Source organism: Centruroides vittatus, unplaced genomic scaffold, assembly GCF_030686945.1.
Source record: "Centruroides vittatus isolate TY-2023 unplaced genomic scaffold, ASM3068694v2 contig_904, whole genome shotgun sequence".
NCBI classification, from domain to species: Eukaryota; Metazoa; Arthropoda; class Arachnida; order Scorpiones; family Buthidae; genus Centruroides; species Centruroides vittatus.
The window spans coordinates 860,041-885,258 of NW_027122594.1; the positions used below are offsets into that span (position 1 = coordinate 860,041).

Below are 25,218 nucleotides of genomic sequence, written 5' to 3' on the forward strand. Positions count from 1 at the left end.
CAGAAAAATAATTAAATTTGTTTTTTTCTGGCTTACAGATACCCATGTTTTTCTAAAAGATGTTCATTAAAAGTTCTTGCATTTATTTAATATTGTTAAATATAATGCCAAATGTTGATTATGTACTATATTAGTGTGAAATAATAAAAAAATTATATTTAATAATAAATTTTTGTTATTTAATTTGAGTTAAGCATCTTCAAACAAAAATTTTTGGATGTCATTTATATTATGCAAATGTCAATTAATGCAGTTTTTATTACTTAAATTGATTTAAATTCAATTGTGATAAGTGGCAAAAAATAGTAGTAGTATCTTACTCACATGCACATTGAAATCTAATCTAAATAGCAACGTCACTGATGGTTTGTGTTGTGATGTATAATGATGTGGGGTAATCTCGACGTCACATCTGAATCAATAATGCTGTCATTGATTGGTTGGACCATCAACTTTAACACAGGAAGTATAGAGAGCTGATGGTCTGTGTTTAATCCGTGGCTGGCTCTTGACGAGTAGCTTGTTCGGCAACCAAGGTAAATACGAAGTTCAAAATTTTGTTCTTAAACTGAACTGTTTGAAAAGTGAGGCATTCGAAACTCAAGGCTTGACTGTGTTTTTTGAAAATGTGTTGTAAATGAACTTTTATATTATAAATACTCATAACAATGATATAGATTTCAATAATTCCTTTGTAGTACAGGAAATAAATAGATTTCAAAGAATATGATGATAATAACCATAATAATTGAATTTTTAAACACTAATGAAGACATTAATTGCAAAATAATTAAGCAAAACTATTAAAAACAAAATTAAAATATTCATATATTTATTCTAAAAATAACAATTTAACGTTGTTATTATGTAATAATAAATTGGAAATATTCAATTTGGATCTAAGTAAAAAGCTTAAATTTATTGTTATTAACTATTCAAATTCATTACAGTCTTACTACAATAAAAATTTATCATATTTGCAGCAAAAGAACTTACCACATATGTAAAAATGAATCTACTGTGACATAATTTAAGATGTTTTAATAAACAGTATAATTCTATACAATTCACAGAACACCACGGACAATGTAAATCATCTCTCGCTTCAGTTTGCTGACGTGTATTGTTGTTATATTGAAACTGATAGAAAATGTGAAGCTTTTTCTTTGGTTTATCTGTTTCTCCTTCCATCTTGACTATAAATGGATGAAAATAATCTAAAATATTTGCATAAATAATGTAAGTTATATTTTATTTAAATAAATTAACAGGCATAAAATAAAAATAAAACAGGAAAAACATACTGTGATCTAATTGACATTTGCTTAGTGAAAACTGTTCCTCCGTCGAGCCGATAGTTTGTGGCATCTCCACGATACCATTAATCAGACTATCATTCCACGTAAGATGAAATGTTACTAGAGGTCCTTTATTAAATACATCGAAAGAACCATTGACCTGTGAATAGTGGAAAATTCTTTATTCTTTACACAAAAGATACACACAATGAGCAAAATAAGCCACCACACACACTAACAATAAAAATAAAAAATATATAACAACAGAACATTAAAAAATTTTTCTTAAACCAAGTATTAAAAATTTAATCACACAGAATTTATATACAAGATTATCAAAATTAAACTTTCACAACTCAGAGGGCTCTGGAATGTGTTCTACTACACAAAATGAAACTTCGTTTGGACAACAAGTACTTCAGATAATGTGCTTGCCATTTATTAAATAAAAATGTTTCGTACAAAAAGTCACCGATAGGTGATGTTGGGGCTATGCAAATCACTGTTACAAACAATCACTATGTGCTCCATTCACAAAAGCATGATTTGCACTGCTGAATGCAATGAGTCCACTTTAATCATGAGAACATGCTAATTAACTATTCATTTAGATATGACACAAATGAACAAATGATTTTAATCATTTCCACTGTTCGGGTAACCCAAAAACAATAAATCCAAAATAAACAAATTTGAACGAATATTTGAATTTGTTCCATATTCGAAAAATTCGAAATATAATGTTCCAAACAAGTTTTCTTAGACTTTAGAATTTAAAATTAATCCTTTTATTCGAGTAAGATTATCAAAGTTCTTGCATCCGGTGAAAACAGGTAGGATCGGCTATAATCTAATAATCTTAATCTTCGCTACAGTTACTTTCTGCCTGAGCAACACCGGGCTCATCTACTAGTACAGTATATTTTTTACAACTGATTTAAATTAAGTAATTAAAAATATTGAAATAATCTCACGAAACCAAAGTAAAAAACATGTTCAATAAAAACAAAATTTCAATATTTTACAGAAATAACATACAGAAGAGTTATTGTCATTAAATAAACTATCAGTTAATGTTACTTTTAATACCTTCTCTTTACTGTCTGCTAATGTTTCCCACGAAGACTTTTTAGGAGATGTTTGATGTCCGCATTCTTGTAGAACTAGCTGATATTCGCCATCCGAGAGCAAACAGCGTTGCTGTTTGTCGTAAACGACTAACTCTGCTCCAAACTGACGAAATTCGTCAAACTGTCCTTTGCCATTTTTTCTCTTTTTGTGAGGGGGCTCTTCTGTAATTGAAAGTAAAAAAAAAAATTTAATTTTTCAATATTACAACTAATTGTAAACAAAGTTTTACATTGACAGCAGTACAGATCACAAACAATATGTTATTTCTGTTGCAAACTGAATGGTTTTCAGATATCACAATAAACTATAATTTTTTTATTTCCTTAAAGAAATAAGATGTTAGTTATACTTTGTAAATAACCTATTTACATTTTAAAATTTTCTACATTCTATACAAATTTTTTTCCTTATTTTATAATCATATTCTAATACGAATCAGAACAATAGAAAGAAAGTATAGTTAAATTTTCTTGTTTATTTTCACAATGTCAATTAATCCACAAAAATTTGAATACTGATTCTCCTAACATTTTCTTAGTCTATTATGGAAAATTTTTCTGATATTTCTGAAATTATACAAAAGACTGTGCATTAGTTGCTTATTATATGCATTTGTAACAATAACATGTATATAATCCAATGTATTTCATATAAGTTACTTATATTATCATAATTGTAATAATTACAAAGATATACTAGTACTTTCTTGTATGAATTTCATGTAACTTGTTTTTTTTTATACATTTCAATAATCTGCAATAAATTGCAAATATAAATTTAATGTTTGATTAAATTCAAATAATAATGACACTTTAAAAATGTTTACATATGACTGAACTTTCTAAATTTTGTTTATTGTTTAATGACATACAAGGTGAGTCATAAATACTGAAGATATATTAATTTTATCACTAGTTACAAACGAAGTCAAATATGGAGAACTGGATGGAACCTTCTTTACGTTGAAAAATCATTATCAAGGTCACTTATGTTGTTACTTTTTAATGAGCAGAAGTAATGTAAAAGTTCCAATGACAAAGTTAAAAAGCACCATTTAACTGGTCGTAAATCATTTTTTGGATTCAAATAAATCCGTTTAGGACTGCTTAATTTGCATCTTTAAATTTATCAGGAGTAAAAATTATGTCGTTTTACTTGAATACAAAACAAAATCATTTTTACTCCTGATAAATTTAAAGATGCAAATTAAGCAGTCCTAAAAATATTTATTTGAATCCGAAAAATGGTTTAAGACTAGTTAAATGGTGATTTTTAACTTTGTCATTGGAACTTTTACATTACCTCTGCTCATTAAAAAAGTGATTTGAAAATCATTTTTCAACATCAACAAAGAAACAGTTCCATCCAGTTCTCCATACTTGACTTCCTATGTAACTACATCAATAACATTAAGTTTTTTTTTAGTATTTTTGGAATGAAAAAGGTGCAAAAAATTTCAACTCACTCTGTACATAGGATAAGTCAAAATTATGTGAGATAAGAAACATTTATTGAACAAAGACTATCAAACACAGCAATATGAAATTTGCATTATTTGAAATAGTAACTTAAATGGTTTTTGCTTCTACATTATTTATGAAAGTTAGATGTGTGTACCAAAACATTACATGATTTCTTGCCATGCAGAAACTGATATCTGGTGATCAATTGTTTTTACAACTTCATATATGTAATCTTTCGGATCGATCGAGTTTAGCAACTAAGGCCAATACGTAAACACTGCCCATTACCTCCAGAGAAAAAAATCTAGAAATGTAAAGTCTTGTGATACGGTGGACCTGGCTGTAGAACTCGTTTGTCCTATCCTTCTACCAAAATATTGGATGTTCAAAAGGATTTTGAATATCCAATATCTTGCAATGAATGTGTGGAGGTGTTCCATCTTGCTAAAAGATGGGATTGGGTCTGTTGTTAAGAGGCCATGGTAATAGCCGTAGCTCTGACATATCGTGGCATACTAAAGGTCTTTTGTTGTGACATAAAAGCACTTCAATCCACTTGCAATTTTGTACTAGTAGTAGCTATCAAAACTAACTTGTGCAAGCATAATCTAAAACTTTGAGTTCCTATTTCAAACAGTGCATGTTGCATTTTCCTACTGCTAATTGTTTTTTAAAAATATTCAGAAATTACTCACATCATATTGACTGACCCTGTATATATACGTGTATACATAAAAAAATTCATTCATTAATTAATAAACTATATATACATGATAATTGAAGTTTTCATATAACGAAGCCATTTTGTAGCATTTTTCAACGTATGTACACGAGTATAAAATGTAATGCTTTATTTGCACTGAGACTATTAAGTGGCTAAGCCTAGGAAAATATTTATTTATTAAAGCAAATATGAATAGTATTGAAACACAAATCAAAGAAAATAATAATAAATGAGACTCCTCATTGCACAAAAGTCATATGAAAAAATACAATGCAGATTGATTCCAAAATTTGTATATATTTTTTAACAGCTAGCATGTTACATATGTTATAGAAATAGTTTTCACATTTTTTCTTGAAATTTTGTGTTTAATAGAGTTATAAGTTTTTGCAGAAAATAAATATTTTATGTTTTTATGTTGTAATATTTTGTGTTTTTATACAAATGAAAATAATGATTATTATTTTATGACTATATTTTGGAAATTAAATTTATGTAGATTCCTCAAACAGAATTTGAAGTCATGTGTTTGATAATGGATGCAGATTCGTTGTTTACTAATTTTCGCAAGTATTTTACAACTACTTTTTAAAAATGTATTAAGGAAAAATAATAGTTTATAGCATTCAGAATTAACTATACAATTATATTATGACTTTAAATTAAAAAATAATAAACAGCCAAAGTAAAATTAAATGATCAATTTTAAGATTTTCTGAAATTTCCCCCCCAAAAAATCTTCTCTTACTTCTTTAATTATAAATAAATATAATAAAAGTTTGTAACTTAAATATGAAATATTTTTGAATTTAATAAGTGTCTAAATATTAAATAAAAAATATTGTGTCATAGTCTTTTATGCTTTTTTTTGTTTCTGAAAATGAACTAACTTGAACTTAAAACTGTTAAAATTTTAATTAAATATTTTTTTTAAAAATTACTGATTAAAAACAAAAAAATGGATAATTTAAAATGAATATTTAGAATACGATATTCAATAAAATTTCAATTTTATAACAAGTAAATTATATAAAATATTATCATAGAAAATGATTGTAAAGTTAAAACAATTATTTAATTTTATACTTTACCTGAATCACTCAATTCACCATTACATATACCATTTAGTTTAATCCTTCCACCTGTAACAACAACACGTAACAACAAAACGTAAGACTTGACTAGATGACCATTATTAAGGCTGAAGCTATCACTTGGGACGGAAAGAGCGGTTGCCTTGGCAGGAGGATGATCTGGATCAGGATTTCTCGGTACTTCACATCTACCAACTAAAAATGTTATACCTTAAAATTTCATTATTTAATAAATAGCAACGATTAAACATAATGAGTACAACCATACAAAGCATAAATGTTTTGTTGGTTTCAATTGTACATACTGAAGTTGGAGTGATTCAGATGATACGATATTGCCTAAAGTGAAGAATAGCAAAAATTTCTTGTATGTCCTTTTATATCTACATTCACTGGTTCTAGGGTTCACTTAGTTTTGTAATTCATTGTTTAAGAATGACCTTCACAATCAAAGTAAGCTAGATAAGTAATTAATGTCATGCACTAGTGGCTACACATACAGTGGTGGCCAGAAGTTTAGCAATAGACAAAGAAAATCTACATTAGACAAATAGCATGTTCAACTTGATGCCATATACTATATATTAGTAGATACAAACATACACGCACTGTCAGATAGCATTAAAATCTTTTTTCTAATGCAAGTTAAATTCAATGATGCAAATTCGTTGTCGTCAAGCTAGCAAACATCTGAAATTTAGAACAGAATATCACTATGTGCAGTATAACATTCTCAACATTTGTTTAGAATTTTGAAACGTTCAGAATGTTATACTGCACGTAGCAACGTTCTGTTCCAAATTTGAGATATTCACTAGCCTGATGACAATGATTTTGTACCATTGAAAGTACTTGTGTTATAAAAAAAATTTTAATGCATCTGACAGTGCATGTATCTAGTATTAGCTTACATTAAATTCATTAAATTAACAACAGATGAAGTATCAATGTTTATTTTTGTTCACACAATAAATAGTAAACAAACAAACAAATCTAAAAAATTTTGTAAAATAATTTAATACAAATTATTTATTAAACAATTGTATGTGAATTAACATTAATATTCTCAACAATAAGTTTAGCAACAACTGCTTTTAACAAAAACACAGACTTAATACATAAAAGCCAAATGATTGCTGGATTAGATTGGGCTATATTACTGTAACTTTTAATAATTAAAGCAGGGCTGTAGTCATGTAAAAATCTGCCAACTCCGACCAGGGACAGACTTGTTACCAAAACAGACCCGGAAATTCTGATGTCATCACATGACCTCAGAATAAGTGATTCAATAGAGTTCTAATATAATAGAATGTAGAAACTTTTTTATCCCAAAGCTAAAAGACTCCTCTAAGTAATGACAGAGTCAATATACACTGCTGTGCAAAACTTGATAGATAAAGTAAAAGAACTTATGAACAACTCGGTGAAAATGAATGAAGTTGCGGGAGCATCCTGCCAGAGGACTCTCGGTCATGCTGGATATCACATGACATCAGGTCAGCGCGACTATAGCTCCAAATGCGGCTAGCCCCACAACATGAGGCAGTTAGAGAAATAATAAAAGACAGTGTGTGTCAATCAGCAAGCAGTTATGATGCACTGTGGTAGTGTTCTTCATTACAATATGGCCCAGAGATAATATTTGGATGACTACACACAGGGAAGAATCATCAGGAGACTGGAAGAAAGACAAAGTGTGATGAGTGTAGCCCAAAAGTTTGGTATTGCTCACAGCATTGTTTCACATGCATGGGGAGCGTTTCAAACTACAGGCACTGCTGCCCGAAGGAGAGGAGGTGGTCAACTACAATCAACTACAGCAGCAGATGACCGCTACATTGTGCAACATGCAATATTGTGCATTGTGCAAGGGGCCCACGTCAATCAGCGGGTGCAATTGCAACCACATTTAACAGGACTGCAAGGCACGCAATCTCACACTCCACAGTGGCACAGCGACTGCATAGGAGTGGTCTCTTTGCCCAACAACCAATACATTGTGTTCCATTGACACCAACACATCAGCAGCACCGTTTGCGATGGTGCCAAGAGCATAGGGACTGGACCAATGAGGAGTGGGTCACATGCTCTTCTCGGATGAGAGCAGATTCGGTCTGAGTAGTGATTCTGGACGTACCCTCATATGGCAAGAGGTGGGAACACGTAATGCACCCAGGAACATTGTTGAACATGATCGTTTTGGTGGGCAAGGCACACTAAGAAGGGATTTTTCAAAATTCCTCCCCACGGGGGAGAGGGACAGGAATAAGGCTTAACACTTCCATCAACAATGGAAGTGTTACGTAACAATGGAATTGTTAAGAGAAAGTGACGTGCAAGACGCAGATGCAGTTTTTTTCATTTTTGCGAGAAATCGAACATATTTTTAGACCCATCTAAAAATTTTCTAATTAGTCTGGAAACAGGGGGACCCAATTCTTACATTCTGTGAAAACGGGTAAGGTTGACTATAATGTAATAATCTTAATTTTACCCGAGCAACGCCGGGCCCACCCGCTAGTTTAATATAAGTTTTGTTCATCTGCTGCTAGACTTTTGGTCACCACTGTGAAGTATATCAACTGTCTCCAATGTGCCTGTATGGCTGAAGAAGAGAATTTTACCATTTTTCTTAGACACACAAATAAATAAACATTAAGCAGTTATTTCTTTTTGAAACTGAATAATTGATGATATAAATTATTGTTACATTAGTTTCAAATTAAGTATGACTTTTTTTACCTGATATTTGCATAACTGGTGAAGAAATGTCCTTTCTCTTTTTATGACAGATTTTCAATAATGTTGCTTCTACTGTAACAGTTTCAGCTGTACCTATTAATATATTTAACAATTTTTAAAAATAGTTTAAACTTAAAGAATTCATTTTAAAAGATCATTAGAAAAAATTCTAAAATCTAACAAAATTAAAAATGAAATCAAATAGCTTAATGCATAACAGTTATGTGAACTAATCTATTTCCCTTTCAAAAACTACTTAGTTACTTATGATTACTAAACAGACTTATTACACACCCAACCTATTTAACTTATCCAAAATGCATTTTGGCCTTACTGGCTATTATCACTTTAATCGCATATAAAAAACAGAATCTATGGTTGAAAATTGCCAACATTACAATACACATCTTCTTAATAGGATTCTAAATTATCACTAGGACAGTAACACAACAATACCAAACAAGTCCAATAAAAACCTTGTGAATAGTCCTTCTGTCTTCTACACAACCATAACGAAGACTATTCACAAGGTTAGCTAGTAGAAGATAGCTCAGAGATAATGATGTAGTTTTAATAGAGGCAGACACAACCAAAATCCTTGTGTTAATAAAAAAACAACACAGCGTATTTACTTGCATATAGGACAAAGTGTAACTTTAAAGATCAAAATAAAGAAAATTAGAATTTACTAATACAATTCTAATTTTATTTCGTTTAATCACAAATAAAATATCAAACACACGTAAATGCACACATTTTCCACAAAATTTACTAGCATTTTAAACTTTAAGGAAAAAGCTTGTAAAATTAACAACATAATTTGTTCAAGTAAAGCTGGACAATTGGGAACCTTTTTTCCCAATTCTTAACAATCAAATCCACTCTCTATCAATTACACTTATGAGTTTATCCAAATTCTGATTTCTGAATAATCATCTGTTTTCACATAGGAATGGATTAAAACTTATATTGGGTTTTCGTGTGATTTTGGAATTTAATTCGAAAGCTTTGCGTTTGCTATTGCTATTCATCATTACTGCTGACATTACACAAGAATGATTGAAACGACTCAGATAAAATACTTTTGTTCTTAAACACAAAGGTGAGAATCCAGTAAAGATGCAAATACAAGGATCACAAAAATTATTGCAAAAATGCAAAGAATCCTTTGCTTGCGCATAAAGAACGACCTAGGTTTTTGAAGCAGTGAAAAATGAATAAAAACCTCGTCTTATATGCAAGTAAATACGATATATGACTCAGCTGAAAGATTATATTACTGCAACAAATTGCAAAGCAATGTGGTCAGATTTACACACTGCATCAGCAAAACACTTAAATCTGAAAACAGCAATAATACTATCCCTTGATACACCTAGATTATTCACATTTGCAAAAACACACAAACCAGGGAAACAATTGAGACCTATTGTAAATAAAGCTAGGTCCCACACAATGCCATTAGAACCTAAGGTACTGTACATATATGTGGCCAATATTTCATGTAAGGCTATGATTTTGCAAAAATTAGTTGACAAGTTAAAAGAAATTGCATTAGTCAATGACGAATATATCACAGTGTTAAATTTTCAGTCACTTTACCCCTCCATATACTGTATATAGAACCATGATTTTGCACATTAAGAAATTTTTTATTGAGAGAAATAATATCTGATGGTTTGCATCAAAGAAATTTTAGAATATTTTATGCTATACATTATTTTTTAAATTCAACAATAGTACTTACAAACAACAAAGAGAGTTACTGATGGGTAGCCCCTTTTGGGGACCTGTGCAAATTAGTAATATGTAAACTAGAAAGCATAATAATGTCAAAATTCATCCAGAACATACCATTAAGTAATAGATACACAGACGATATCCAAATTATTTGGTGAAATAAACCAGGTATAGACTTATTTTTAAACAGAATTAACATGAATCCATATGGTCTTACCATGAAAGTGGAACAGAATAGCAACACAACTTTTCATTTTTGGATATTAAAATCAAATTTAAAGAAGGGGCATACATATCAACATACATTATAAACTGAAATACATTCCTTTATTCATTCCAGTGAATTCAAATGATCTGTTTATATATAAATTAGCTGCTTTTAGATCATTCATTAGGAGGGCATTTACCCATTGCACAAATATTGAGAATACAATCACAGAGCTTGAGCACATAAAAAGAATAGTGCCAACACATGGGTACTCAATAAAACTTATAGAACATTTAGCAAAAAAATATATGTATGAAATGATACCACCAACTGGCAGAGAAGATACTCCAGCTGAGTCTTAAAACAAGTTGTGGAATATAACAAGACATTCGAACCTATATATAAAGAAGTTACAAATATGGGAGGAAAAGATCTAGCATATAAAAGAGGCAGCTCAGTATATCAAATGTTGAGAAATGATGAAGACACTGTAAATTGGAACAGAGCCCTGGGAATTTATAGCATACCATTAACAGACGACAGAGTTGGAAAATATTTAATGTACATAGGAGCCACAAACAGATGTCTTAATAGCAGGATCAAAGAACACAGATATAATATTGAGAAACAGAAATAAACAAACAACAATGCTTTCCATACATGCATTGGAAACCAGGAATTAAACCAAGCAGCACTGATTAAGAAGGGTTTTAATAATGAAGATACTAAATTTTTAGAGACATTACAAATATTTAAGACAGCCTTCAAAAAGGAGTGCATTAATATAAGCATAGTTATGAAGTGTTTGGAAAGCTTTTATGATAACAAATAGAAAAATAGTTTATTATAATAATTCAACTGATCAATAGGGTATTAATATATCAGTATGTATAATATATTAGTTGTAAACTTTAATTTTGTAAATTTGAATTGTGTAAATTTCAAAAATAAGTTAAATTTTGAATGGAATTTGAATGAACATTCTAAATGGAACACACACAAAACTGACCTAAAGCAGGACAATCAAACTGAAAATGTTTGTCATTTGCTAAACTCTACTGGAATAAAGCAAAGGTTATCTATGTGATTATTATTTTTAGAAATTTAAATTGTGAGTTTATGAAATTTAATTCAATTTTTTCTCAATTAGTGTTTTTACTATATATATTTGATTCATTATTTTATAGAAGTATGAAATAAGCTTACCTTTATTAGATTTATCATAAAAACCAGTAAAAATAAGTGTCATATGACCAGAAGGACTGGAAAAAAATTGAAAAACAACTTTAAAAATTTTAATTTATGCACAGATTGAAAACTTTTATACTTTAAAATTAAAAGACTATTTAATAGTTTATTTAATTTTATGGACAAATTTAATTAATAATTAAAGAAGCAAATTAATTACAAAAATCCATAAATTTACAACAAGAATTACTTAATTTCTTATTAAATTAACTAAAATTAATATTGCAAAACCAAAAGTTTTTAAAAATCTGAATAGCAAATCATAAGTTTTGGTTAATGTTACCCTAGGTCACAAAATGGCGGCGGCTGGATTTTTTCCCCATCCTGGCGACCGCGGTGGGAAAAATTTTTTTCCCTAGAGTCGTGACGTCGACGCCTTGGAGAATTTTTCCCTGTACGGTTTCATACCTGAGTTCGACGTTGGCGAGTGTCCTGTCACCTCGAAACGACGACTTTCGTGTGTGTAAATTTGGGACGGTAGAGGGAGCTTTTTCGTGACGTCGTGCGAGAGTAATATCGGCAAGTAATTCGTAGTGGTTTTACGAACGAATATGCAAATGCTTGATCTGGGACGTGAATTCTGTTCATTTCGATTCAATTTTATGCAAATTGCCTACCAGTTGGAAACGCCTGCTGCTGTGTTACAGTTCGGTTGAACAGTCGTATTTCTTTTCATAACGATTTATCGGTTTCGCATTAACTATTAGCGGTTAATATTTGTTATTATTACTTCCTGTATTTGTAAGTATTCCTATTTCTTTTATTGCAATATTTCGCTAAGCGTTAGAAAAACCTGTAATTAGAAATTAAGGAAAGGCTTTGTTTTTTTTTTACCTATATACCAACCTCCCCTCTTTTAGTTTATTACAAATTGTTCGGAAATGAGTGATTTAGTCGATTTGCTTTCCAACGACGAATTTTGGTTGAAATGCACTTGCCGTGATTTTTACAAGCTGATGGAAGGCGAATTTTTGGAGTTAGGTGTACCTCCTCTTATCAATAGCGCATTTAAATTTGCTGCGAAATTAGGAATACAGCCGACCGAGGCCATTTGCATTTATTGTGATTCCCTACGCAAATTATACTACCGGAGTAATAGAGAAAGCTGTTTCCTGCGATGCACGAAGTGCCGTACAATGACTTCAGCCTTCAAAGGTACATTTAAAAGTAAATTTGGTCGCATTTTCTGGGGTAGCATTCTGTCGTTTATATGGAACTATCTTTGTCTGGAATGTACTGCGACGACCTCTGCGATTGCGGCAGGCATATCTAGAAAGGCGGGTGTCGATTGGTCCAATCACATAAGGTTGGTAATGCTTATTGCTATGAGTAATATGTCATCATTTAAAATCGGAGGGCCAAATAAAACAGTGGAGATTGACGAGACTGTCATATGTAAGAGAAAGTACGAGAGAGGGCGTATATTAAAGAGCACGAAATGGGTGGTTGGCGGAATCTGCCGGGAAGACAAGAATTGCTTCGTATGTCAGGTTAACGACAGATCAGAAAATACTTTGAATTGGATCGTGTATAAATACGTAAATTCAGGCAGCACTATAATAATGAATGAATGGAAAGGATACATGCATATTGATGACATCGAAGGGGTAGCAGTCGAACATAGAACAGTAAATCATTCAAAAAATTTCGTCGATCCAAAAACAGGAGATCATACTCAGAATATCGAACGCCTCTGGGGGTATTTAAAAAACAAGAAACACCTGCCAAAACACTATACTAGTGATCTATCTGACTCGTAGATGTACTTGTTTATGTATAAGAAATTCTTGAATTGGCCCTCCAGGAAACCAGGCGAGAGATTTCAAATTTTTGCTCAACACTTACGCAACATATATCCTGGCAGTGGAAAAGTGCCGATTTGGCGCGAGCCCGAAACCGTTCCTTCGGCGCCCGTGGCGATTACGAAGCAGAAAGGAAACAAGAAACAAAAAAAAAAGAAAGATGCCAAAAAGCAGGAAAGTGTTTCCACATCAAAAGAAGGAAAACGCCAATCAACCAATAAAACAGCGGCCGAAGGAAAAAGAACAGGGAGAAAAGAAATGCACTGAAAGAAAATGTGGAGGTTAGCGAAACCGGGAAAAACTTGGATCGGACAGGAAAGAAACAAAGGAAGAAGTAGCCAACGTTCATCGGAAAGTGAGTAAAAAATTACTTTTTCGCTTTTTTTAATTTGTTACATTTCGGTTAAAATCCGCGTATACTGTCGAGCTATTCAAGATGGCGGCCGGTCACGTGGCCATCTTGAATCGAGGGAAAAATTTTTTCCCCGTCGCAGTCTCCAACAAAGGGAAAAAATCCAGCCGCCGCCATTTTGTGACCTAGGGTAACATTAACCAAAGTTTTTATTAGGTATTTTGATATATAAGCGATATCTAGCAAATTATAAAGCTTTCTATTATACATGAAATGTCTAAAATAATTTATTCATTAGTATAAAGTATGAAAATAAAATTTTGAATGAAGTTATAGCGTGTATTGTAATACAAATAAGGAATATTACATGCAAATTTTGGCTCATTACAATAATTTGTTATATAGGATTATAGTTTTAAACAAAAAATGGGGGAAAATAATTCCTACTGAACAGCAACACAAGGCATTATTCTATAGCAATGACAAGCAATCTTTTTTGGATGCAGGCTGTGAGGAAACTTTGTAGTTTTCTGGTGGGCCACAGGCATTTTTTTTCTTACAGAATTGCAGACATTAAGCCTACCAAATACCAACATATATCAGAAACACTAGTAAAATAGGTACAAAAATATTAGATGCTAATAATATGCAAACTAGTAATATGTACAGGTATCCACCATATAACACGGTAGTTATGTTCCAAAAATGTGCCATTATACGAAAAAAAGGACCAATACAAAACATGGGGTTAGCAAAAGTATACTATTCTTTTTTGTTACTAAGAGAAATATGTTTGGAAATAAATTATTGATTGCTCTGATAATCAGTAATTAACTAACAATCACAATTAAAATTACTGCATTGCGTGTTAGTGTTAATTTTAGTTAAACAAGGATGTTTCCTTATTACAAAGTATCATCATCATCTTCATTTTTTAAAATTTTTATCATAAAAAAAATAATTTGTGAATGATAAAATAAAAATATGTTATAAATCAAAGTTTGTTCTAGTGGGTCACATTGGTTCAGTTGAATACAGAGTGATTTTTTTCCAGAATTTGCATTTGAATACCGAATTGTTTGAGTTGCAATAGTATGAGTACCAAGATATGGCTGTATTTCATTTCTCATTTTTACAAATGATTACTCACCTATGGTTAAAAAAACCTTAATAACAGTTATCTAAAAATGTTTAACTTGAAACTTTACTAAATACAAAAATTAATCTACAAAACCTAAACACAGTGACAGTCTTAAAGGCTGAAGTTTGAAAGTAAAGACAATACGTGGTTGGTAGAAACGTTAGGAAAAGGAAAAAAGTTGCACTATCAGTTTTCATTAAATAAACCTGATGAAAGGCACAAAACAAATTGATAATTTCGGTATTCTAAAATCCGCAGCCAAATTTGAGACACGTATAATTACTCGAATAAAAAATACCAAACAACAAAGTTCGTACTTAAAAGATGTGAAATTTTGTACAGAATTTCCTGAATTCTCAAACTGTGTTAGAACAAAAGCAAAAACCATGTTGCGTGGAAGATATCCCCAATTTTCAAATCATATTAGAGCAAAATCGTGTTGTAGAAGCGCCATGTTATATAAGGGATACCTGTAGTTTATTCTCATCTTTTCAATAATTGAGTTTAGTTTGAATGTTCTTTGTCACGAATATCAGCTTACTTAGGGTTGTGTAATGATAAAAAGCACAAAATGGAAAAATAAAATTTATGTTGCCAAAGTCACGGGGGTTGCTTATTAGGACTAAACAGCCTTGTCAATCTGTGACCTATAAGCTGCCCACAACTGTTCTACGGTTACGATCAAACAATTTTTTGAAAAATATAAATCACAAATATAAATATTTCTGCTTATTTTCTTGATTTAAGGCCTACAAATTTTCTTTTTTGTTTTCCCAAAGCTGAAGATTAATTTGCAAAAAAATGACAATTAAAAACATAGAGAACATTAAATGAGACTAACAAAGAAATTGGCGGTGAAAACTTTAAACGAATTCAAGAAATATTTCCAACATTTCAATGTACGAGTGTAAAAATATGTAACTTCTCAAGGTTTTATTTTTTAATTCTTTATTGTTGTTCAGAGGAATACTAAAAATACAATTTATTCCGATACACAGTTTTTACACGATTCAAACAGTTCTGAAATTTAATTGTCAAACCTTGTAATTTTTATATTTTTCAATTTAAACATATGTGAAAATCTGAAATTATTATATTAATCAAATTATATATAATATATAATTAATAACTTTAATATATATGTATATATTTACCTTTCTATTTTATTCTCTTTATATTTTGCTTCAATTCTTTCTAAAATAGATTCAATTTTATATTCCCTTCTAAAATAATAAATTAACTTAATTATAATAATTATGATATTTAAATCATTTTTTAAAAACAGTTTTAATAATATTAAAATGATTCAAAATCAATAAATTAAATGAGCAATTGATAATGTCTCTAATATAATAAGTTATAATTAATAAAATACTAGTTTAAATTGTAAATCATAAAAAATAATACATTTATTACACCACTCTTATGCAAAAGTCGGTATTAACTTATCAAACTCACAAAAATATTATTGAACTTCTAACAACTGGCAAATATAAGACATATACAGTAGACCCCCCTATAACACGGTAGATAAGTTCCGTGTTATATGAATCCGTGTTGTACGAGTCACTTAAATACACGAGCCAATCACAGCCCGTGTGCCGGGCTGTGATTGGCTCGTGTATTTAAGTGACTCGTACAACACGGAACTTATCTACCGTGTTATGGGGGGGTCTACTGTAAAAGTATTTATACAACAAATTTTGTAAAGACATTTCTGTAAATGACAAAGCTGCAGCATTTTAAACAAAGTAAGAGTTAAACAAAAGTATGGAATAGTGATGATTAATATTTGGTAGGGCCACCTATTGCCCTAATTACAGCCACAATTCTTTGTATCATTGAAGAAATAAATTTTTACACAGTTCTCGATCGATTTTTTTGATCAAGACCATAAGTTTTTTAATTCTTCTATAGTTGTAATCTTTTTTAGACACGCATCCTTCAGAACATTCAAAACATTTTCAATGGGAGATATATCTGGACTGTTGGCAGGCCATTCTGAATTCTGCAAGTTATTTTCTTGTAACCATTGATTCAATTGATTAATTTCACCCTGGTTGATGAAATCCTCATTGTCAAAATAATCTTCAGCTGTTTTAATGATCAAAGATTCTAATAACTCCAAATAACTATCAGCATTCAATATACAATTAAGAATTGCTATCTCACCACCCCTTTACAGGTTATACATCCCTACATTATTACATTTTTTTGAAAATTTACTGATGAATTTACAGTCAGAATGAAATTTTTCATCTGATCTGTATTCTGATGTATTGCCATCATTACCTAAAGTGATGATGGCAATACATCAGAATACAGTACAGCCTTTATGACTTTTGGCCCATCTCAAACAATCCAATCTTTCTTTTGTTTTTTTGCCATATGAGACTTTGTTTTTAGCTTTTCTTCGGTGATAACCTTTCTCTGCTAGCCTGCCGATTACCATAATGTTTGATGACCATCTCTTTCCATTCTGAATTAATGCTGCTTGATGACGAAAATCTATTTTCCTTAACAATTTTAATTAAGTTTCGATCGTCTCTTTTGGTTGTAGATCTTAGTCTTCCACAACATGTTTCCGATTTTCAGTTCCAAACATTTTCAACTTTGAAATTATTTTTGAAACTATTCTTTGAGATATTTGCTGTTATCCTTTGTGACTTTTCCTCTTTAACCTGGAAATTATTAATTGTTTTCTCTCTATACTTAATTCATTAGTGGATGGCTATATATTTTATTTGTCTTCGGGATCGTAAGCTCCGTTAGATGTCAGGTCCCGACACCAGTTAGGATAGTTTGAAATAGTGTTCTAACTCACGATTATCAATTTCTACTCTTAAAGATACATTCGAATAAGAGGGTTTGTAGTTCCAGTGGGAAGAGTCTGTGAATCTGTCAATAGGGTGATTGACATCAAAATAAATCCAAATTGAAAGCAAGTTAACAAATAACAAAAGTTTAATGAATAAAATAAAGTAGGGATTAAATACAAGAGAGATTAAACTATATGTTAATAAACTAACTGGGTATGCCACTGACTGAGAGAGAGAGAGTTAACAATACCTCTTGTGCGATAAGATCTCGCCACATACCGAAAGGAAGTTTTATTTCCCCTTTTCAATCAATTTCCCAGTAAAGTAAAAAAATCATACGTTCTGTTTCTCTAATTAAACAATTGAATAAAATTCTAAATAAATCTTCCCAATCTAAGAAAAAGCTCTTATTCTATTCTCCAGATTCTCACACATTTGTTCGACTCTTATTTTAAAATGCTGCAGCTTTATCATTTACACAAATTGTCTTTACAACATTTGGTTCGTAAATACTTTAAAACATCTATTATATTTGCCAGCTGTTAAAAGTTCGATATTTTTGTGAGTTTGATTATTTCGGGATAATTTTTCCGCAAAAATTGCAGAATATTCCATACTTTTGTTCAGGAGTTGTATATAAATTTACAGTAGCACATATTTGCTACATATTTACACAATGTTCATTTGCAACAAATAATCAATTGGAATGCTGTATAAATCAATTTTAGGATTTATATAATGCTGTGATTGATTGTTTATATAGATCAGAAACAAAATGGTTGTAATTTGTTATTTATTTCTTAAGAAATAGTTGTAATGCATTTATACAAAAAAGCTTGTTTAGATCATTATAAATATTTAAAATAAAAAGCTAAAAGTTTTTCATCATCTACAAAAATGTTATATTTTAATTACAAATTCCTCTCGAAGATGGCAGCAAAGGATGCCCCGTCGTTCTTTGCTCTGTGTTTAACAAATTTATCAACATTAAAATGATAAATAGTAACCCAGTCAGAAATTAATAACTATGAAAAGAAATGTATTTGTGAGTAATTGATTTATCAATGAATGAATTACCAACTTTCTACATTTATTAATAAACATAGAAAGTTGTAACTCGGTGTGAAATATTAACAAAAACAAATACTCGAGGATTCCGTTATGTGCCACAAGAATGCAAACTGTCTGCCACTTGAGAAACATTGCGTACACAATTTGTTGGCCACTCCTGATCTATGCCTTCAGTTTATCGATATCAAATTAAATTGTTTAGTTTCAATAAAATAATTGAGAAATTATAGGCAAATTTTAAAAAATTTTCAATCAAAATTTAAGGTATGTGCAAAAATTCCCATAATTCCTGTATATTTCACGCACCGACAAAATTCTCACTTTCACCGTACGCTAAACACTCTGAATTACCATTCTTCTCAATTTAAATTTCTGATTCCATTGAATATTTTATTAATTTTATAATATATTTTAAAGGAAAAATGAGAAATGAGGCAAAAATTAGGTATTTGCAACAATTTAAAAAAAGATACGTCACTGATATCAACTATTTTAATTAAGTGTTACCTATGAGAGGAAATGACACCTACGTGATAGGTAGCTTATAGTTGTAAAGTGAGAAAAAATAATTTCTTTCTTGTTATAAGTGTTGTTTGAATGTTTTCATTGCCCCTACAGTCGGAATGGATTGAGAATTTTCCTCATATTTTTAAAAACTTCTTTTTACTATTTTAATTTAAATTTCCAGCCCCATTGAATATCTTAAATATTTTATTCTTCTCTGTAATGGAACAAAATGTGTACATACAGTCAAAAAATTTAAAAATTAACTACACCTAACTGTAGACTTTCACTGCAAATACCATTATACATGCAAGAAGATTTACAGCACTACATATCTTAATACAAGCATTTATTTATTGTGACATCGTCACAATGCCAAGCTGCAATTTTTCGTCACAATGTTCTTAATAGAGTTGCGCTGATCTGGAGAAAATTTCTGAATTGAAATAACGTAACTTCCGGTTTGCACCGAAAGTTCATATAGTTACTCTGGACCTCCTGTCCCTAAGCTCTCCATATCTGGTCTTGACGTTCATCTATCTAACTTCATTCTCGAGATTAAGGAAGGACAGACAGGTAGATCATCGTGGGAAATTACAGCCCAATAAGATAGTCATCACAAGACAAAACTCCATATATTTGCAATGATGATTATAAGAATGTCAGGTAGATAATTAAATTCATGATGTAGTATTGTACTTTTACAGAACTTAATAATTTTTAATGTTATATAACATACACAAAACATTTTTAAACAACATTTGAACTATAAATAATTAATAATAATAATAATAATAATAATAATAATAATAAAGGGTGCTTATTGTATCTGTTGTTCTCTCTTCTACAGGCGTCATACCACACACACTACACAAAAGCCTGGGCACATTAGAATTGAATAGAAACACATACATCACACTACAGAAGGCCACTATATTGAATACATGTCATATTGTGAGAAAATTCCTGAATACAGACACACACACTGATACACTTCTTTAATTTCTGTTTTGGTTACTTGCCTTGACTTTGGTCCGGCATAGTACACAGCCACCGGTGTTAACCGAGTATCTCTCACTTAACCCAACATAATAATAATAATGAAAAATTACAATAGATTCACAAGCAATTGACTTTATCCTAATCTATATAATAAAGCTAATTGGCCTCACTGACATGAAATGTTTGAGTAAAAGCAGCGTTCTTACAAAAAAATTAAACAGTGCATTTGAAAGGAAAATTTAAATGTATATTGTCAGAAAAAGTTTTAAACCCTTTAAGAAATCAAATGTTCAATCTTCAATTGTTCATAGACTATCATAATATGTTAGATAGATTAACTTAAGCACCACCTGCCTAATTTATTTTTTTGTTTGTGCCACATTATTTTAATGTACAGCATTTTCACTTTGTCTTATCATACATGTGAAACATTTTAAAAATCTAATAACAGAAAATAGATCTATACTTGGTGTCAAATTAAATAAATAAATGCTATTTTCAGGAACAAACAAATTGTTTTTAATCAGACATTTTTGTCCTTTTATAAGAACATCCTCCGTGCACACACTTTTTTCAAATTGCAATGGAATGAATACATTTACAGAATACTGTTACATTCGAACGTTAAATTAAATAAATTACAAAAAAGTAAATAAATAAATTTAAAAAATCTATCAAATCCTATAACGTAAATAATAAATTAATTAATTAATTTAATTAAATAGTACACACAAAGATTAAATAATAAAAATAATATCCAAAATAATGGTATAACACAAAGTTGAAAGCTGCTTGCTACACCCCTTTTTGATGTTGAACAAGTTCCCTTCATCTTAATCATTAATTACTTTTCTAGGTAAGTCGCGATATCACTTTCTGCACAAAACATGGCTTTCCTAGAAATATAATTAAAGGTCTCATCAAAGCAGAAGTAGAAAAGTTCAAATTTGGTCTTAATAAAGACAATAAGAAAGAAGATCCAGCTACTAAAAAGACGTGTGTAATTACAGGAGTAAAGATGGCCTGTTTAATTAATAGTTATGCTAAAAGGCATGATATTTCTTTAACTATCGGATGTCTCCTTTCTATTATGCAACTACTTTGTATGCGTAAGAAAGAGATAAAGTAAATATATAGGACAGGAGTATACATAGTCAATCCAAAATCTAATAAAGAATAATTAATTAATATTGCTTATTAAATTATTATGAATTACAACATAACTATGAGAGTGACATAAAATGCCACTTAGTAAAAGTAGATGAAGCACCTTTTATAATCCAACACTAATTAATTACGTTTATTAATCAAAAAATTAAATATGTATTACATGGATTTCATATATTTCTCAATATTTGATTTTAAGTTAGTTAGTTAAAATCAAAATACATTAGAGTCCGCATAAGTTGTCATAGGTATAACTCGACACCGTCGGTTAAGTAGTCGGTTTTCTGTGGTCTTGGCCGACTTACATAGGCATTAATGTTAAAAAACTGGTTTACTCGACACCGTTTAACTCGTCACCACTGGATAAATCGACATACTTTTGCTGTCCCACACTCGTTTAGATGTCTGAAAAGTCAACTCCCCTTCTGAAAGAATGAGTCCACACCACACAGTTTCATTTTTTTCAGGAGGGGAGTCGACTTATTTATTAATATATACATATTAATGAAAATGCCTTAACATTTTATGTATTTTTATATATAAAATAATAACAGATAAACAAAACGAAAGTATACAATCTATATCAACGTCACAGCAGAATCCGATTTTGCATTTTCTCATGTCATGTAGCACGTGTTTCACATTTCTGTTAGAAATGAGTGTCCGAAAGCTAACAATGCTTACGCTGAAGGAAAAATACGAACTGGTGTATGAATTTGAACGTAAGAAAACTTTGAAAGCCAAATTTACAAAACAAAAAAACCTTCCAAGAACAACATTGGCGGAAATTCTGAAGAAAAAAGAAGAAATTAAGAAACTTTTTCTTGGATATTTGTCGCGGCTGTCTCAAAAACGCCAGAGAAAGTCACTGTACAAATATGTCGAAGATGCTCTGGTACGTTGGCTAAAGCAAATTCATTCATCAAATCTTTCTGTTTCAGGACTGATACTGAAATAAAAGGCAATGGAAATTGCTGGGGTACTTGGAGTAGAAACCAACTTTAGTGACAGTGATGGATGGTCAGAGAAGGTACATTGCACTACTGTGTTTTCCTAATTGTAGTTCTAGGTTTTTTTTCAACTTCACTTTAGTTGTCATATAGGATAACTTGACACATTTCCACTTCCCCTTGAGGTGTCAAACTTATACAGACTCGACTGTATATTTAAACATATATTTTTCAAATTATAATGCTAAAATATCAAAATCATAAACAATGTAAGAAATATTTAACTTAGTGTAAATTATTTGGCATTACTTCCTGGTTTACTTGTTTTCCTTCAAACGATTTTTCCATATATTACAAACAGTAGCTGAGCTATTTGTTACTCAAAAGAAAGTCACCAAAGTAGTGGAAATAGGAAATATTAAGATTAAAATTTTTCATTTTATTTTTATTACATACTTTTTATTTTTTACACTAAAAACTTTACAAGCATAATTTAAAATGAAAAATTATCAAACAAATTATGTCACAGTTTAACAATACTATAAAACAAATACAACAACTTGCCTTATTGGAACTCTTGATTTTGTGAAATCGGCACAATATTACGACCAATAAAGTCCTGGCTGTTCTTCTGTAAGCATAATCACTCCATAAATGATTGAAATTTCATTAGAGAAACCTTCCAGAACAATGAATCGACAAACCTGACAGACAAAAATGTATCATTGTCTAGAATCCCCTAGCAACAGAATACTAATTAGAGCAATAGAGAAGTCGAAATCAGTAAGTTACAGTACAAAACTTCTCTACTAGGAAGTAATTCAGCACTTTAAAAGCACGATAATCAATTCATCAATCAATTTCTAATTGGTTTAGACCAGTGGTTCTTAACCGGTGGTCCGTGGACCACTGGTGGTCCCTGAAAGCACCCGAAGTGGTCCGTGAAGTCATCCTAAAATTATTAAATAAATGACGACGAGTTTTGTCAGTTCAAATTTCAAATACATTTTGCTTATTTAGTGGATTTTTTTGCACAGACTAAATAAATTGAACCTTCAACTGCAATGGTCAGGAAATATGAAATTGGAAGGCACTAGCAATATATTTGCATTTGAAGATAAAATCAGTACGTTTATCGCTAAAATCGACCTATTGATCAGCAAAGTTGAAAGAGAGAATTTTTCTGCGTTTGATACATTGAACCCAATTATTGACAGGCAGTGTGCTGAGATGCCCACCTGTGGATGAGCGGTTCTGTCGCTAAACACTGGGAGTTTGGTCGCGGGTTCCCACTGCTTTTGGACGGGCCTGACCGCATGGAGTTCTCTGGGTTTTCTCCATGTTTGTAATACCTGAATAGGGGCCAGTTTCCTTTAAAAGACCTCCTGGAAGGCACAGTGGCATAGCATGGGTGTCAGCCGCCCGGGGCGGAGGAAAATTTCGCCGCCCCCCTTATTTAGGTATCTCAATTTAAAAGACTAAAATATACAGTAATTTTAAAGAACTTTTCGGCAAGAACAATCATCATTATTGTGTATTGTACATGTTACAAATGAAAAAATCATGTATATATGTTTTACAACATAATAATCACATTTATTATAAAAATTTTTACAAGATATTATTATTATTTATTGTGAAATTTTGCTGCCCCTAAAAGCGCCACCCGGGATGGGCCGTCCCTGCCGCCCCCACTACGCTACGCCACTGTGAAGGCATTATTCGGAAACTGATTCACAATCCTTTCATAGTCAACATTTCTGAGGTGCCGGATAAAATACAAGAAGAGTTAATTGAAATGTAACACGATAGTAACTGCAAGGATACTTTCGAGACAGGAATTAATCTTGAAGATTTTTGGAGCCATAAAGCTATTGCTTTCTCTAAAATCCGAGAAATTGCTTTACGGTACCTAACTTTATTTTCAACCACATATTTATGCAAGCAAGGATTCTCAGTGCTTTTGATAATTAAAAGTAAACATTGAAATCGGTTGAATGCCAGTGCTGACATGCGTTTGGCTTTGAGTAGCACTGAACAAAGAATCCAGCAGTTGATAAACACTATGCAGTTACAAAAATTGCACTAAAATAATATAATTAATGTAACATTTTCGCAAATAATATAATACTCTTGGTTTCGAATAATTTTATACATGTTTAATTTATAGAACAACCTTATAAGAACTTATATTACTGCCAAACAGCTCGTGGTCCACGGCAAAAGAAAAATTTTGATAAATGGTCCCTCATCACTAAAAGGTTAAGAACCACTGGTTTAGACACTAACGAGCCATATGATAGAAATGTTTTAGCTAAATAATAATATGAAGGCTATGTTTTGTGACTTTATCCAAGAAATTCCATCTTTTATGAAAGATATTTAATATTTTAGCTATTATTCAAACATCAAATGATCTCTCTCAGCAAAGCAGTTCAGAAAAAATCATTTGAACCTGCTTTCATCACAAACTTTACCATGAAACCGAGAAAAACTGGTGAAAGCTGTCGTTGCCAGTTCATTCTTTGCTTTCCAATAGCTTTAAGACTGATAGCGAAGGCAAGATTTTATACAAACACTCATGAAATACATGCTATGCCAGAAAATGTCACTGCAGAAGTGGATAATAATGTTAAATGTACTAAAAAAATCTCTGAAAGTTAAGTAATTAGTAATTTATTCAATCTTAAACAAAATACTGCTAGCAATTCTTCTAAAAAAGTACTATCAGGTAATCGAAAAAGTTTGTGTGGTTTTTC

At 30.9% G+C, this 25,218-nt stretch overlaps 1 protein-coding gene across 3 annotated transcripts in view; it reads right to left on the reverse strand.

The window, feature by feature from the left end:
• Positions 1–25,218, reverse strand: part of Su(z)12 (Polycomb protein Su(z)12) — a 71,939-nt gene that overhangs the window by 16,262 nt on the left and 30,459 nt on the right. Inside the window, exons 4-10 of one of the 3 annotated variants that reach the window (XM_067281047.1) lie at positions 16,101–16,169; positions 11,610–11,665; positions 8,456–8,548; positions 5,708–5,905; positions 2,388–2,590; positions 1,305–1,458; positions 997–1,196 (exon numbers count right to left, since the gene is read on the reverse strand). In XM_067281047.1, coding sequence (XP_067137148.1) covers positions 997–1,196; positions 1,305–1,458; positions 2,388–2,590; positions 5,708–5,905; positions 8,456–8,548; positions 11,610–11,665; positions 16,101–16,169 — 973 coding nt within the window. Of the gene's footprint in view, positions 1–996; positions 1,218–1,304; positions 1,459–2,387; positions 2,591–5,707; positions 5,906–8,455; positions 8,549–11,609; positions 11,666–16,100; positions 16,170–25,218 lie in introns of all 3 variants that reach the window. The other 2 variants (XM_067281046.1, XM_067281048.1) reach the window with 2 other exon arrangements.